We start from the raw sequence: 17,787 nt of genomic DNA on the forward strand, positions 1-17,787 counted from the left end.
CCTAGAGTAACCTCTTAGGGAAGAAGAACTAATGAGAAGTACAAAGTGCTCTATAAATTCTACACTGTTTGATATAGGAAATTATTTTCATGCCTGTTGCATTATAAACGCTTGGATCCAAATACCAGCATGCTTTTTACTGGAAATCAGAAGGGCCATAACCATGAAATAATGAATTCTAAGTTATAGTTTCTATCCATTGTATCTCATTTGCTTCAATAATTTTTGAAAATTATGTAAATTTATTTACATGATTATACTCCATACCGCTCTCTAAGCTAAAAACAGGTTTTAACTAATGAGAAACATCTTAAACACATATCCTGAGTTTATACAGAAAACAAACTCATTTCCTCTAGAGAAAAGCTAATTTATTATATTACATGTATATAAATATATTTAAATTTAAATTCAAATATATATTTAAATAAATAAAATGGCATGTATATGCCATTCACACTACAGTTTGAATATATTTCTGTTATTTAGAGTGTTTTTCCTATTCCTCCAAGATGTTTTAGTTCTCAAAAATGAGTACAAGGAGGTCCCCTTGTGGCTCAGCGGTTAACAAACCCCACTAGCATCCCTGAGGATGCGGGTTCGATCCCTGGCCTCGCTCAGTGGGTTAAGGATCTGGCATTGCTGTGAGGTGTGGTGTAGGTTGCAGACATGGCTCGGATCCCGAGTTGCTGGGGCTCTGGCGTAGGCCAGCGGCTACAGTTCTGATTGGACCCCTAGCCTGGGAACCTCCATATATGCCAGGTGCGGCCCTAAGACCAAAGAAAGAAAAAAAAAAAAAAAAAAGAGCACAACCATGTTACAAAGTATCACTCTGAAGGATACTATCAAATTTTTATCTCCAGAGAAAATAAGTTTTAGTTAGTCCTATGTAAATTGAGCATGAATTCGTCTGTGGAAATCTGAAGCATATGAGTGTCAGAGAGTAACCAGACTGGACAGTGAGAACATGCTTCTGCTGTACTGCTGCAGTTTGTGGAGCAGCAGGTTTTTTTACTCACTGCATTCTTCTGGAATACTCTTTTCAAACTCGTCTGCTCTACTCATAGTTGTGTCATTGTTTCTCAGCCTTTACAAACAGAGAAATGGGCTATCAGAGAGGAGGTGGTTTTTCCGTCCGGTAATCACTGCCTTTACAGTCATTGGTTTTTAATCTCTTCCACATTAGGATCATATAAGGAAAGGGAAAGTTTCCATCACTTCCTGATTCCAGTAGAAAACATCTGTCTAAAAATAAGTTGCTCTTTCACCTCACGCAATTCCCTTTCCTCTTTCTCCACACAGCACACATCATTGGTCATACCCTTGAGTCATGTTTGTAAATACTCGAAAGCTCGCTCTTTTCCTCCTTCTCACGCAATTCCAGCGTGAACTTTTAGTTTTATTTTGATGTTGAATAATCCTTAATGAATAATTGCGAGCAGTGCTAGACAAGAAATAAGCTGAATAATAGGAAAAATCACTTAAGAGAAAAAGGTTTCTCAAGTTTCAAATAAGCAAAGTAAATATACATGAGATTGTCAGAGAAATATAATCACATTTAGCTTAACAGTTTATGAAACAGAGGCCTTAATATAAATGAAGGCCTTTGTCTTCCCAGATTTTCATTTCTCAGTAAATGGCATGGAGAGAGGCGATCAACTTAAAATTCAGGAAATTTCAGAAGCACCAAGAATAGTGAAAGGGAATTCCCATCGTGGCTCAGTGGTTAACGAATCCGACTAGGAACCATGAGGTTGCAGGTTCGATCCCCGGCCTTGCTCAGTGGGTTAAGGATCCGGTGTTGCTGCGAGCTATGGTGTAGGTTGCAGACGAGGCTCGGATCCCACGTTGCTGTGGCTCTGGCGTAGGCCGGCGGCTACAGCTCCAATTGGACCCCTAGCCTGGGAACCTCCATATGCCGTGGGAGTGGCCCTAGAAAAGACAAAAAAAAAAAAAAAAAAGTTTTTTTTCTCTAAATTTAAGGTGTTGTTTTAAACACTTATTTTCTGAGATACAGATGACTGAATTTTTTAAAAATTGGAGTTCTCCTTGTGGCTCAGCAAGTTAAGAGCCCCACATAGTGTCTGTGAGGTTGTGGATTCTATCCTTGGCCTTGCTCAGTGGGTTAAGGATCCTACGTTGCCATGCCCGTGGTGTGGGCCTGCAGCTGCAGCTCTGATTTGATCCTTGTTCTGGGAATGTCCATATGCCATGGGTGAAGTCATAAAAAGAAAATATATATATATAAATTATATATATGTAATATATATGTATATATATATATTATCTCATTTAATCCTCACAGCAATGCTCATGAAGATAATAGTAGTAACTTTATTTTACAACTCATTCATTTACAAATGAGTTGATGAGAAGTAAGAAACGGCTGACCTGTAGATAAAATGAGGTCAAAAGTCTGCTACTTCAGGGATAGTACCCAACATGGTCCATGTTTGTTTGTTGCTATTTATGATCCCATGGTGTGGTGTGATCAGAAGCGTATCACTGCATACTCCAGCCCACAAAAGAATTCCTTTGCTGCTAAGCTCTGGTGTTAAGCAGTTTGTCTCAGATCACTCAGCAAAGATGGGCTGACATTTCAGATGGCACAGCCTAGGCACAATGCCATGCATCATGCTCCCTGCCTCTTTCATGCTGCGCTATAATATCTGTTATTTGTCTTTCCCATTGATTTATAATCTCCAAGCGTCCAAGGACAGCCTCTGTCTTATCCCTTGAACATAGCGGATGCTCAGTCATAACACGGAATGAATTAAGCACTCTGAGGCAATAATCCAGGTCTACTGCAAAATCTCACAGCAAATAAACACTTTTTTCATGACATTTGCCACAGTTTTAAACCTGAAGGCTTATTTGCTTCCTTTCTTTCACCCACCAGGCTATATAAAATCACAGAATAGCAAGAGGTTATTTCACTGTTACGTTCCCACCTCCTGGCATGAAGCTTAGATCAGGACCTAGTAATTGTCATCAAATGCATCAGTAACAGAAGTAGCTTAAAAAGCTTAAGATTGTACTGATCATTTCCCTAAAACTTCCCCTCTCTAGGGCTTTCCCTAATACCATTCCTGCCTCTCTTCCTTTTTTCCCTCTTTTCTTTCTTCACTTTTTTTTTTCCCTTCCATCTCTTTCCCTCTCTTTATTGGCATTTATTTATCAAACATCTGTATGGTTTTATTTACAGGCATGGTCCTAAATACTGCTCTCATATTAACTTAATTCTAATGGCAATCTTATTAAATGGGTATCACATTATCCTCCTCACTTTATATGTGAGGATAGCAAGTGTGGCAACATTAAGGCAATCGTCTGCCGCCCCAGAGCTTGTACTTTAATTCGGGCAATCTGGCCCCTGTGCTTTTCTCATCACCACGGTCTGCTTCTTATTCGTCCCCCTTGCCCTTAAGCTGCATTTCGATAGAAATCAGCTGTGTTCGGTGCACCTCGCTGTATTGATTTATGTTCTCGAGTTTCAATTTAATGATTTTTTTGTGCTTAGCCACTGTGTTCGTCAGCCTTGATGCGGAAACAAACCTAAAAAATCTCCGTAGTCAACAGCAGACAGCAAACGTGTATTTCTTGGTCATGTTACGTGTCTGCAGATGCAAATCAGCCTCTCTGGCTGTGTGCCACTGCTTCTCTCATCCCCGTGGGATGTATAATCCTTTTACCCGGAAAGGCGTAAAAATGTGGAAACAGTCACCCAGTGGGCCACGTGCCTTCACTAACTCTCGGTTCTTCTGCGGGGTGACTCTGGGCCACTGCACACATAATAACAAATGAGGCCGGAAGCTCAGCTTCTTGTCATAAACAAAAGCAGAAAATAAAGTAGATTCAGAGTAGCTCAAGTGTCTCTTCATACATAAAATGTATTAATTTTTAATGAGTTTTGTGGAGAAGATATGGGTAAAAATTTACCATTTTTGCGGTAAAAATATGGGTAGCAGAATGTCATTCTGCTTCAAGAGGTTTTTGTGACTCTGAAGTAATCCTTTAACCAAAAAGCATTCACAAGGCTTATAAATGCCCAGAACCCATAATATGCATTTTTTTTCTCTAGAAATTGCATCAAAGTAATTTCATTCAGTTCAGTTCATTAATAATGTTTCATACGCCTCCAGTGGAACAATCCCTGTGCCAAGAGTTGGCAGAACAATGGCGAGTTTGTCTATGGAGTACTTTTGTATTTTTCGAGATTGATCAGCTTCTGGAGAATAGGGTCATTATTCATCCAAGCAAAGTCAGTGCTAACCCATAGCTGACACCAACGAATGCAGGGTGATGGACAGACCGACTAAACAAATGAGGACTGAAAATTCCCAAATGACTTTTCCGCCTCTTCTACAGGAGCTGCTTCTTGCAGAGAAGTGGGCAAAAATGAACAAGCTGCCTTTTCCAAAGATTGACCAGAATGTGTTTGATCGTGAAGGACTAAAGGAGTGCTATGTCTTCAAACCCAAGAATCCTGATGTCGAGAAAGATTGCCCAACTATCATCCACTTTGTTCTGGCCAACATCAACTTCAGAAAGTACAAGGCTCCAGGTACACGGAGAGTTATATTCTGTAAAATAGAAATGTGATAAAGAAGTAAGTCTGGGAGTTCCCGTTGTGGCTCAGTGGTTAACGAATCTGACTAAGAACGATGAGGTTGCAGGTTCAATCCCTGGCCTTGCTCAGTGGGTTAAGGATCTGGCATTGCTGTGAGCTGTGGTGTAGGTCGCAGACGTGGCTTGGATCCCGAGTTGCTAGGGCTCTGGCGTAGGCTGGCAGCTACAGCTCCGATTAGACCCCTCGCCTGGGAACCTCCAGATGCCATGGGTGAGGCCCTAGAAAAGACAAAAAGACAAAAAAAAAAAAAAAAAAAAAAGAAGAAGAAGAAGTCAGTCTGACATTAAGCTGGTTCATACTGGCACTGCCAAACCAGCTGTTACAACATGGAACACTTCCCTTCCCTTGATAAATGGCTGCTTTCCTGAAACAACCCCAAGTACTTCCCCTCTTTCTCATCCCAGGATCCCCTGAGTTCCTCACAATCCAGAAAACTGACTCAGTAAGAATCTCTGGGGCTTTTCGCCACATCCTCAGACGGGTATTGAATATTTTGATTACTACCCATGGAAGGAAGGCCTTATTTCAGAACAAATCATGCAAAAAATTCCTGGGAGTTTGATTGTAAAAAGTAATGCAACCTAGCAGTATAATATGTGCTAGTAATTTCAGGTTCTCGCACATGAAAGACCAGCAGGACAGAAAGAGTCATTGGAGATTTGAGAAGAGACTTTGGTGAGGAAAGTGAACTTTTTCTAGGTGGTGGAGGAAGTCAGAGGAGGGATCAGTAGGGGTAGACGTTATTATGAGTCACTTCAACACAAGAGAAGGAAGAATTGGCTGGCCTTTTTAGTTATTGAAGAGTGAAATACTTAAAACTTAGAATATTTTGAATTTTCTATCACTGTTAATTCTCCAAAAGGGACTGTGAAAGGGATTCCTGTGACATGAAGACAGTTAATTAATGTATGAGTTTGAGTTCTATGAGAAGCAGTTTCCAAGCAAAGGATTCAAGTGCAAACAGTTTATTTGGGTGCACAAGGGAATTTTAGTAAGATAGTAGGGAACTGAAAAAGGGAAGAAAGGCAGATAACAAAAGATGTATTAAGCTGGCCATCTCAAGGAGAACCTGATCCTTTTGGGAAACTCTAGGAAATGGAATGGAATCTGTGGTCCAGAATCATCCTTCCCAGTAACACAGCAAGTGGCAAGGGAATGGGGGAATTTATATACCAATACCATAGAGTCTTTGTTTGACTGCTTCCTGGGACACAATATTATTTACTGGCATTTCCAGCCTGATGCTAGTGAACAAAGCCGCCTTCTGCAGTTGCAGGGAGGGGTAGAAAGCCCTTAGACTCAGAGAGGCAAATCCTGTCCATTGGAAGTTGTCTGTTTAGAACCTACAGAAATGCTGAAGTTCAGGGAATATGGGTGGAAGCCTATTAGTCTATGTTAAGAATTACATGACCCCAGAAGAGGCTCCCAGTGTTGTGTTAATAGCTATGCATATGTTTTATATGCCTGGGTTTTAGAGATAATTTACAGTTTTCAAAATTATGCCATTTGAGACTCTTCTTATATTTAGGTGTTCCAAGAGAAACTCAGGAAGAGAAAGAGATAGCTGATTTTGATATCTTTGATGACCCTGAATCACCATTTTCAACCTTCAACTTCCAATATCCAAATCAAGCGTTCAAAAGACTGCATGATCTGATGTATTTCAATACCCTGAACAACATTGATGTAAGTATCTTCTATGATCGTTGACGATGTCAGACTCTTTCATACCACATGGACATAGCAAAACCTCTTTTTAGTTAATTAAAAATAAGGTTTATGAATACCACCCCCCCAACTGTACCATTTTCTTTTTTATGAGCTATTGGTGAGCCTTGTAAAGTTAACAAATAAGAGTGCCAAGGCCTCCAAATTGGCAGAGCTCACCTGTTATACTCTCATTTGATTGACGGCTTGGTTAACTCTCAGCTTCTTTCCCAAAATATCTCGTGTATTTATCCCATATTAAAATAAAATAGGAATAGGAAAAAAGTGATAAAAAGAAAATGAGTGTAACCAAAAGTGTAGTTATCTGCAAAAATAGCACGAACTTTAATGGATACACTCATGCTTTTAAATGTCTTTATTTTTTTAGATCTTGGCAGTGTTGCTCAAAGTGGCAGCCTCTCTTCTCCATTTTTAGCCCTGGAGATACCAAGTATGTTTTGCTTCAGAACCGTTAGAAACAAGTCATTCTCTTCAGTATTAGTTCCTCACAAGTGTGTCTGCTGCTAAGATTCTGTCTCTGTGTAAAATTCTTTAGCTGCTAATGCACCATTTGAGACCACTGTTGTGTAACTAGAACCATGATGGCTTGTGATGCCACCTCACAGATCTGACAAATGATGATCAGTTTTAAAAGCCCAAGTTCATTAGCCTGATTGGATTTCGCACATTAGGAAACAAAGAGTACAAGCAAAAGAAAGGAAGAGTAAATGGAGAGGGAAGGGCCTCATACCTCATTTGCCAGTCTTTTTGGAGACTGTATGAATAGACCAAAATAAGGTACAGGTGTGGACGGGTGTTCTGGGCATGTGAGATTTAATTAGATTTTGTGAGCTCATAGAATTCTGGCACATTTAGTGTGCTTGTTTGTCTATTTTGGCCTGAGGCTAGTAACAATCAATTGTGTGCAGTTATAACGGTTCCACCATCATATGTTTATTAAGCAATATCTTTAATTTTTGTTAACATATGAACTTTTCCCCAGTAAGCTTCAGGTCCTGCAACTCTAAAGTGTCTCTTGTCAGCCTTCACTTGTGAATAATACATGATAATTTATGTAAAACATGCTTAGCAAAATTAATAGCATATGTCATTTTCCAAGTAGATTTATTCCTTTACTTTGTTATTATTCAGTGAACATCTGAAATCCATATGTTACATTGTTTCTATGGCAATGATGAAAATTTAAAGAATATTAAGAGAAAATTGGTGTTTTAATCTATGATTGATAGGGAGCAAGCAGACGTTCTCAGAATGGAGTTGTGTTTTATAAAACCTCATGCTATTAAAACAGAAAAGAAGTGAGGAGTAATTTAGGAGTAATTTTTCAGTGTAGAGCCAATAAACTCAGAACTATGCTGTGTATTCCTTGGGATGAAATGTATTAAGCTTGATCAGTTCTCCTCAAATGGAAAAAAATAGATGGTAAGAATATATAAATACCCTATTGGACTTGGGAAAATAAAAGGATCACATACAAACACACACATGCACGTGTATCTGTATATATAGAAATATATACACAGCTACATTTTTTTCATTGTTTTCAGTTCTGGTTTATATAAAATCTGCTAAGTTATTATGGATATGGTTATATGTGTGTGTGTGTGTGTGTGTGTGTATGTATATGGTTCTATTTATATATTTTATACACATTCTTAAAAGTAGTTTTTTTGATGCATGATGAAAAAGTTAAAGCTTGAACAAAACCAGACTGAATTCCAGAATAACTGTCCAGACTTAGAATTCATCAGATGTAGATTTTTCACCAGCCATTTAATTAAGCAGGTTTCGATTGCTTCTAAGAACTTTTTCTGGTATGGTATGTAGAAGCAAGGTCATGGACTTTATGCTTAGCTCTTAGATGGGCTACTTGTGTGACCTTGAATAAGCTACTTGAACTTTCTGAGCCTCAGTCTCCATTTCAGGAGTAACCGCATCTGCCATAGTGGCAGTAGTGAATCGTGAATCAGGTGATGTGTGAACAGTGCCCTGCAAACAGAAGCTGTTTAATAAATGGGATCCATACCTATGTGTGTCTGTATCCTGTACCATGATGAATACACCTGAAGACCTTTGCAAATGGCCAGAAATAAGACTACAGACTGGAGTTCCCATTGTGCCTCAATGAACCCGACTAGTGTCCATGAGGATGCAGGTTCAATCCCTGGCCACACTCAGTGGGTTAAGGATCCAGCATTGCTGCGAGCTACAGTGTAGGTCTCAGATGTGGCTCAGATCTGGTACTGCTGTGGCTTAGATGTAGATGGCAGTTGCAGCTCTGATTTGACCCCTAGCCTGGGAACTTCCATGTGCCTTGGGTTCAGCCCTAAAAAGCAAAAAGAAAAAAAAGAAAGAAGGAAAGAAAGAAGGAAGGAAGGAAATAAAGGAAGGAAGGAAGGAAGGAAGGAAATAAAAGAAGGAAGGAAGGAGGAAGTAAAGAAAGAAGAAAGAAAGAAGAAAGAGAAAATGTAAACTCTTCTAATTCAGATGTCTGACTACCAATCCCATGGAGACAGTTTCAACTTTGCGGCCACAACACCGTGACTTAAGGGAGGTTTTCATTTTTGATTCACCTTCTGAGTTAAATCTTTACTCTGAAAAGGCCAATCTGTCTCTTCAGCCTTGTGCTTCTGTTGCTTCATAGTGGGCCTGCTTTGCTGGAGCTAAATGCCAGGTCATCTTTAGAGAACTTCTGTTTCTGCTCACTTCTTGACAGCAGGCTGGCTTTCTCATTAGCTCCAGGTTTCTGCACTTACTCAGTCCTCCCAAATTCCTTTTTGCTGAACAGTGCCCAAGTGCTTTAACAGTGGCAGCATTTCATGGGAGTTTTTGGTCCTTTTTATTTATTTATTTATTTTGAAAGAAGCCTAAGATATAGTGACTTATACTGGTAGACATGCAGTATGTGGAAAATGTAAAGGCTTTGGAGTCAGACCAAATTGAGGGCTCAGATTTTTGTCTGTGCCTCCTCACTGAGTGACTTTGGGCGTGTTGGTTAACTTTTACAAAGTCTACTTTCCTCATTGTTTGGCTTTTGTTTGATTTTGGCCATGCCTACAGCATGTGGAAGTTCCTTGGCCAGGGATCAAACCTGTACCATAGCAATAACCAGAGCCACAGTAGTGGCAACACTGGATCCTTAACCCAAGGTACCACAAGGGAACTCCTTCCTCATTTGTAAAAGGCAACAATGTATGTTTTATAACACTGGGATGAGGATTAAGTAAAAGTATATAATGGAAAAGCTTGGTATGTACAAGTCACTTAAATTGAAATGGGTAATATGATAATGATAATAATTATTAGTAGTGTCCATATTATCATCTGATTTTAATTATAAATTTAAACACCTGAAAAACAATGATTTTCCTTATTTACCTTGTATCTTCCAGAGATACTGATCCCAGTGCCTTGCACCTACAATAAATATGCAACAATGTTTCCATAAGTTATTTTTAAGATGTCATAGACTTATTGGGACTTCCCAGCTGAAACTGTTGAAGCATTTAATGTGACAGGGGGTAGCAGATGTCAGGATACAAGGTCTGTTGGCTGGAGGCAGAGTCCTGAGTATGGAGAATCTCCATGCAGTGCGTGCCTGGCCAGGGAGTGTGGCTACAGACTGTACGCACAAACTACCACCTCCACCTGGAGGAATTACACCATCTGGTGTCTCTTCTCCAAGCTCTTGTTGATTCAGTTATCACAAAAAAAGGTATATTATTATGTAGTCTCACTGATTCAGTTTATTAATTCAGGAGGCATATTCTAAAAACAGAGTTTATTCAGCATATACCAAGATGCCTAAGCATGAGCTTTTAAAATGCTTTCTCCAATAATCCTATAAAGTGTTAACTGTTTGGAATTGATTAAAATGAGGAAAAGCATATATCCAGACGTACTGGTATTTACTTCTTAGTTTATTGATAGTTCATCATCATGATAGAAGTGTCGAGGTACAAGTTAGAGTTTTTATCATTTACAATGTAATTTAGAAGCTTATTATATATCATAACCATATATATTTGGCCCAATTAATCTGCCTTGAATATGGCCAGGTGTCTTTTTACATCTTATTTGTTCATTTATTCAACATATTTATTGAGCATCTACTGTGCCAGGCACTGTTTGGGAAGCTAAGGATAGAACAATGCACAAAACAAAAAGAACAAGAAGAAGCTTTAAGCCAAATATTTCCTTTCCAAATAGTCAACACTCAAAGCTGGCTTATGAACTAGGTGTTCTTATTTATACCTGAGGAAACTGAGTCATGGATTATTTAGGCCGATTCCTGGAAGACGCAGTTATGTTGGGGTGCTGAGATGGGAGCCAGAGGTTTTGTTTTTTTTTTCCCCTCACTCTTCTCTCACTTTTAAATCATCTCAGGCAGCTTTATTTCCTAATATGCCCCCAACACCTTTCCAGCCAGGCCAATTCCCAGATGTTTCCTGTACAAGCCTGGGCCTTCCATCTCCAGCCTCTTTATAAGATTATCCTTTTGCTAAGAATGACCAGCTTTCCCAGTCCACTTATAAAATCCTGCTTGTCCTTCAGCTCAAGCCTCATTGTCTCCGTGAGATGAGCTTTATCCCATTTACTCTGATCTGCAGTGAGCACCTTTGGGGCAGTCATTAGTTTTACAAATATTTCTTCTTCTTCTTCCGGGTTCTAAGTGCTGGGATCAGGAATGACAAGACTAATAAGGCCCTTGCTTTCCTGACACTTCAGTTTTTATTGGGAAGGCAGGCATGAGCCAGCAAATCCACTGTACTTTAATTTTTCGTTGTGTCTCAAAATATACTGTAACTTCCTTTTAAGGCCCATTTTAAATTTGCTGTTATAGGAATTCAGTATTTACTTATGGATTGCTTCTAATATCACATTTTGAAATTGATTCCTTTGGGGGAAATTTTAAATTTTACATATTTTCGTATTTTCTGCCTTTATTGCCAAGTATTTAAAGAATCTGGCAAATGAGGCTATTAAATAATTATTAAACTAATTAGTGATTATTAATTAAGTGAAAGACGACATGGACCTTATTTAGGAATAGGCGGCGAGAATGGAGAAAGGTGGGATATAAGAGCTTCTGCTAGGATAACACTGATGGGATGGACTTGGAATCTCAATGAATTTCAGGGGGGAAGAAAGAATTAGTTTGTAAACACTATTTTGTTTGTTTCTTTGTTTTATGGCCCCACCTGCGGCATATGGAAGTTTCCAGGCTAGAGGTCAAATTGGAGCTGCCAGCCTATGCCATGGCCACAGCAACGCCAGGTCTGAGCCGCACCCAAGACCTGCGCCGCAGCTTAGGGCAACACTGGATCCTTAATCCACCGAGCAAGGCCAGGAATTGAACCTGCATCATCATGGATACTAGTCAGATTCTTAACCCGCTGAGCCACAATGGGAATTCCTTAAACACTATTTATAATTTGCTCCTACTGTAATAATAATTTTTAAGAAGATTCAAATATAACATATTGCCTTTTTGATCACATGTAATTGTATCATGTATAAGGCCAAAAGGTTTGAATTTGGCAGCTGAGGTGGTACTAGGTTTAGCCACTTCTGTTGGCATCACAGAATTACACAGTATAACAAATGGGTATTTTCTGCAGTACTCCAAAAAAAATCCAGTTAATGGTTTCCTAGTGTTACTGCACCACCTAGTGTTTAAACTTGCACATTCTTGGTTAAAGAATCGAACTAGGAACCATGAGGCTGCGGGTTTGATCCAATCCCTGGCCTTGCTCACTGGATTAAGGATCCGGAGTTGCCGTGAGCTGTGGTGTAGGCCGGTGGCTATGGCTCCCATTCAACCCCTAGCCTGGGAACTTCCATATGCTGCAAGAGCGGCCCAAGAAATGGCAAAAAGACAATAAATAAATAAACAGATGCTAGTTGTGGAATGTTTCCTATGTGCCAGGCACTGTGCTAGGTACTTTCTATAAATGATCTCCAGTTCCCACACTAGCCAACATTAGTATAATTAAAGATGAGTATTATTTAAGAAGGGGACAAAGATTTAAGTTAATCCTCTTGATCTCACGCAGCCAAGTGACTGTGCCTGGAAGCCCTCTGAGAAGGACTCTGTCGTAGGCCTGAAGTCCTCTCTTCTGTGGCCACAGAATTATGTTTCCCTTCCTCATGGGAAAGGTGGGGTCACCGCATACCTGCTTTCCTTAACGGGCTCAGTAACATTTGATGTATATATTTAATGTATATATTTAATTGTATTTTTTTTCAGAAGGCAGTTATATATATATATATATAAAATTACATATATATTTTCTGGGGAAAAATAGATGACTAAAAATCATAAAGCCAACAAAAGTGTGGCATTCTCATGATAAATCCCTCTTTCTAGAAACATGACTGCTTAAGTTGCTATTAAATAGAGGGCCCTAAACATTTTTTTTTAATAAAAAATAAATAAATTTTTAAAAAAAGAAAAGAAAAGGAATTCCCATCAGGGCTCAGCAATAATGAACCCAACCAGTATCCATGAGGATGTGGGTTCAATCCCTGGCCTCGCTCAGTGGGTTAAATATCCAGCATTGCTGTGGGGTAGGTCGTGGATGCTGCTCAGATCCTGAGTGTCTATGGCTGTGATGTAGACCAGCAGCTGTGCAGCTCTTATTCGACTCCTAACCTGGGAACTTCCATATGCCACAGGCATAAAAAGCAAAAACAAAAAAAACAATAAAAAACAAACAAAAAAAACCCCACAAATAGACTCTTAGAAACAGAAAACAAACTTATGGTTACCAATGCAGAAAGTGGGGAAATAAATTAGGAGTTTGGGATTAAAATATGCATGCTGCTATATGTAAAACAGACAACCAAGGACCTACTGCATAGCACAGGGAACTCTAGTCAATATCTTATACTACCCTATAATGGAAAACAATATGAAAAAGAATATGTATGTATATATAGAAAATAAAAGAGTATGTGTGTATATATACACATATGTATATATGTATGTATAACTGAATCACTTTGCTGTACACCTGAAACTAGTACAACCTTGTAAATCAACTCCAATGTAAAACAAATGCTTTAAAATGTAATAGAGATGTTAAATTTAAATATACACATGCATGGCTCAGAGATTTCTCTATTTCAGAAAGAATGTTGTAATTAAAGGTTATATATATATGACCAAACAAATGTTTCGTTGAGTCCAGAACAGCACAAATTGTCATCTTTTGCCTCTATTTGCAGGTGATAAAGAATGCCATAGTTGAAAGCATTGAATATAGAAGACAGAATCCGTCTCGTTGCTCTGTTTCCCTCAGCAGTGTTGAGGCAAGAAGATTCTTCAACAAGGAGTTTCTAAACAAACCCACAGCCTAGTTTGTGTACTGGGAAGGGTAGCAATTTCTGATGTGGATGTAGGAAATTCCATGACAACTGGATTTAAAAACACAGGACAGATCTAAGCACTGATCTCAAAGGACTGGTTGATACTCAAAGTAGCAGTTATTTAGCTGCAGGAGCATAATACCCTTATAGGTTTGTTAGGTTGACAGGTAATGTCAATTGTGTAAAAACATACTCAGCTACATTTTCTATCAGTATGAATTTCCTGATGCAAATGTAGAGATGTATTGTGCCATATTTTTAGACATTCCTCACCAACTATCTTATGTGTCCTCTTTTTTAAAATGTTTCTTTTTTAGAATATTTAATGGTTCAACTCAGTAAGTAAGACTTTGTATTGTGTGTGAATGTAATTCACTGACTGGATTTATTCGTGCCATGAGACAACACTATTTTTTATTTATATATGCATAGATACATACATGAAATAAATGCATCTATATACAAATAGCTAAGGGACAACTGAGTTTTTATTATTTTTAAAGAACTGTTGCATTGTTGCTGTTGACAGATGCTCAGATTCATGGCTTCAAAGACAGAAGTTGTTAATCTGAAACTCAAATGTGAAACAGCATTTTAAATTATGGCAATTTTTCTTTTTTTATTACTCAATGAATTTTATTACATTAATAGCTGTACCACAATCATCACAACCAAATTTTTACAGCATTTCCATCCCAAACCCTCAGTACAATTTTTCTTAAAAGAGAAAGTATGTATAATTTGTTGAGCAAATAGGATGTGTTCGTTCAGCATGTAGGGGAAAATAACCATTTCTTTTGTATCAATTTAATTTTTATTTTATATTGGAGTATAGTTGATTTACAATGTTGTGTTTGTTTCAGGTGTACAACGAAGAGATTCATTTGTGCATAGATATAGAATCCTTCTTTTTCAGATTCTTTTCCCATGGAGGTTATTAACCACTTCTACCTTAACATTTTACTTTGCTGCTATTATCCTGCTTATCCAGCAGAGGGCAGTTGACTTCAGAGGAAAATACGGAAGACTATCAAGGGCTGTATCTGCAAGACCTGTCTTGGGGATTGTCTGTATTACATGGCTGTGGTTTGTTACCATTGAACTGCTAAGGTTCAGAGTTAGTGTTTCAAATATAAGGGCTTCTCCATGCCTTCTTTGATTCTACTTTTCTTTAATCTCTTTAGTCATGTCACTTTTTTTCCTCTCACCTTTCATTCACATTTCTACCAGTGAGAAAAGACAGAAAAAAGGTACCAGGAAGGGAACACTTGAAAGTTCATTCTTACAGGAGTTCCCGTCATGGCACAGTGGAAACGAATCCGACTAGGAACCATGAGGTTGTGGGTCCGATCCCTGGCCTTGCTCAGTGGGTTGAGGATGCAGCGTTGCCATGAGCTGTGGTGTAGGTCGCAGACATGGCTCAGATCTGGCATTGCTGTGGCTGTGGTGTAGGCTGGCAGCTGTAGCTCCAGTTAGACCCCTAGCCTGGGAACCTCCATATGCCGTGGGTGTGGCCCTAAAAAGACACACACACACACACACACATTCTTTCATTGGTTGATTTATACCCATGGCAAATGGATGCCTATCATGGGCCACCAGACATGCAAGATCTGTGGATACAGCATTGCACCAAAATGAACAAAAGTGCCTGCCCTCGAGGACCTTACATTCTAGTGGAGGTGACCAGCATAAGCAACACAAATAAGTTTCTAGAACGTTAGTGATAAGTGCTAAGGAGAAAATTCAAGACAGGAAGGAAGGAGATGGGAACTGTTGGGGGTGTCTAATTTTAAATGGGGCCCTGGGACAGAGCACAGTGAGACAGTGACACCGGATTGAAGATGAGAAGGCGCTGAGGGGGCAGGACCTGTGCACGTTTGAGGGAAGAACATTCCTGGCAGAGGGACTAGCAATGCAAATGCTCTGAGGTGGAGCCAGGCATGTTTCAGGAGCAGGGAGGAGACTGATGCACCCAGAGCAGAGTGGGAAGCATAAATAATGAATGTTCACTCATTTGTTCAAAACGTGGAAATGCTATTTATATTTAACTTGTCCTTCAAAATGCCCCTGTGAAGTAACAAGACCAGAGTGGTTAAGAGACTTGTCCACGGTGACGAATGTCTGACTGGCGTCCTGCGCCCCCGTGGCCTTTATATCACACTCCATAGGCCTTCCTGGAAACTCATCAGATGAATACTTTACAGACTGGTGATTGTAAAACTGAAATGATCCGGGGCCTTTTCTTTCTCTTTTCTCACATGCTTTCAGTGTCTTTCTTTCTTTCTTTTTTTTTTTCTTTTTGTCTTCTTAGGGCCACACCTGTGATATATGGAGGTTCCCAGGCTAGGGGTCCAATTGGAGCTACAGCTGCTGGCCTACACCACAGCTACAACAACACCAGATCTGAGCCACATCTGCAACCTACACCACAGCTCACAGCAACACTGAATTCTTAACCCACTGATCGAGGCCAGGGATCAAACCACTACCTCATGGTTCCTAGTCATATTCATTTCCGCTGCACCACGATGGGAACTCTGCTCTCAGTTTCTTAATGCCAATAATAGAGACTCTTTATCTAGTTCAATATTGACGACTTGTTCATTTATAAACTTGCTAGCATTCTAATTTGATAAAACACATTTTGATTGCAAATTAAATCTATAAGTTTATTTATTTCATTCTTTCTGTGTCTCAGTGAATGACTAAGTGAGATGTCCTCCAAATCAGCCACATGCCCTAGTAATTTTAGCTTAGTCCTTTGTCTTTTTGCCATAAGCACACCTTTCCAATTTGCTTGTTGTTCATGCATGACCAAGATCCTATTTAATCCAGTAAAATCTGACCAAACTCTGGTTACTTTTGGGGTAAGTAATAAAAACACAAAGATAAAAACTTGGTGTGTGGAGTTCTCTGGTGGCTCAGTGGGTTAAGGATCTGGCATTGCCACTGCTTGGCTTCAGTCACCACTGTAGTGCAGGTTTGACCCCTGACCGAGGAACTTCCGCTTGCTGTGGGCATGACCAAAAAAAAAAAGGAAAGGTAAAAAAAATGTCTAATGTGTGTGTTTGGGTATGTATATTCCTTCTGAAAGATAAAATTTTAGACATAAATATTTTTGTTCTAATATTGAAAAACTTCAGAAAAAAAAATTTCCCTCCTCTCCTTTACTTCCTAAATTATTTGATCCTAAATTCATGAGGTGGGGCAAAGACAGGTAGGCAGGGATGGTGGTCATGGAACCACAGCAAATCAAAGTGGGACATCGAAACATGAACAGTGTCAAGAAGGCATCCAGGCTGAGGAAAAGCACTGCCCATGTAGATTAGTTAATGCATGGAGATCAATCAAATAATTAAATGTATTAAAGGGAGTAGAAGCCAGTGTCTCACTGAGAAGCAAGTTCTCAACAAAATGAAAACCAGCATATATTCTGTAGTGTTAGGCTGAAATTGCAAGTATCAAGGTGTATCTATAGATATATAGGTGTCCCCTAGGTCTGTCAGCGAGAGGGCCTAGGAGCAGTGACACTCCAAGAAGATCTTGTGCCCAGATCTTGGCCTTTAAATCCCATTATTTACTAAAAGGAATTGAAGCTCCTTGGAGAAGTGGTTAATTCCAGGGCTGGGAAAAGAAATGTATAAAATGATCCTAGGCCATTTGATTTTTCAGAAAGCAAGGAAGTGTTCAAATAATGATAGGGTCATGTCAAAAACACAGAATCCAGATTGAAGACAAATGTGCCTGTCCCCGGGACCTTACATTCTAATGGCAATGACCTTACATTCTAATGGTGATGACCTTACATTCTAGTGGAGGGGACCAACAATAAATAGCTACCATGTGATCCAGCAACCCCTCTCCTGGGCATCTACCCAGAGAAGACTATAATTCAAAAAGATACATGCATCCCTGTGTTCACTGCAGCACTTCTCACAATAGCCAAGACATGGAAACAACCTCAATGTCCGTCAACAGAAGAATGGATTAAGAAGATGTGGCATATGTATACAATGGAATACTACTCAGCCATAAAAAAGAATGAAATAATGCCA

The 17,787-nt window shown here is 39.3% G+C and overlaps 1 protein-coding gene across 43 annotated transcripts in view; it reads left to right on the plus strand.

Moving 5' to 3' along the window:
* Positions 1-14,197, plus strand: part of PLA2G4A (phospholipase A2 group IVA) — a 369,657-nt gene extending 355,460 nt beyond the window's left edge. For all 43 annotated transcript variants that reach the window (XM_084977979.1, XM_084977978.1, XM_084977999.1 and 40 more), the window contains 3 exons: positions 4,369-4,564; positions 6,159-6,316; positions 13,589-14,197. In XM_084977979.1, coding sequence (XP_084834105.1) covers positions 4,369-4,564; positions 6,159-6,316; positions 13,589-13,720 — 486 coding nt within the window. In that variant the 3' untranslated portion in view covers positions 13,721-14,197. The remainder of the gene's footprint in view (positions 1-4,368; positions 4,565-6,158; positions 6,317-13,588) is intronic.
* The last annotated feature ends 3,590 nt before the right edge of the window (positions 14,198-17,787 follow it).

This window comes from Sus scrofa, chromosome 9 (genome assembly GCF_054392235.1).
Source record: "Sus scrofa isolate SSC_HxYL_T2T_F1_AM1 chromosome 9, Sscrofa_HxYL_maternal_Yorkshire_Landrace_v2.0, whole genome shotgun sequence".
Lineage (NCBI taxonomy): Eukaryota > Metazoa > Chordata > Mammalia > Artiodactyla > Suidae > Sus > Sus scrofa.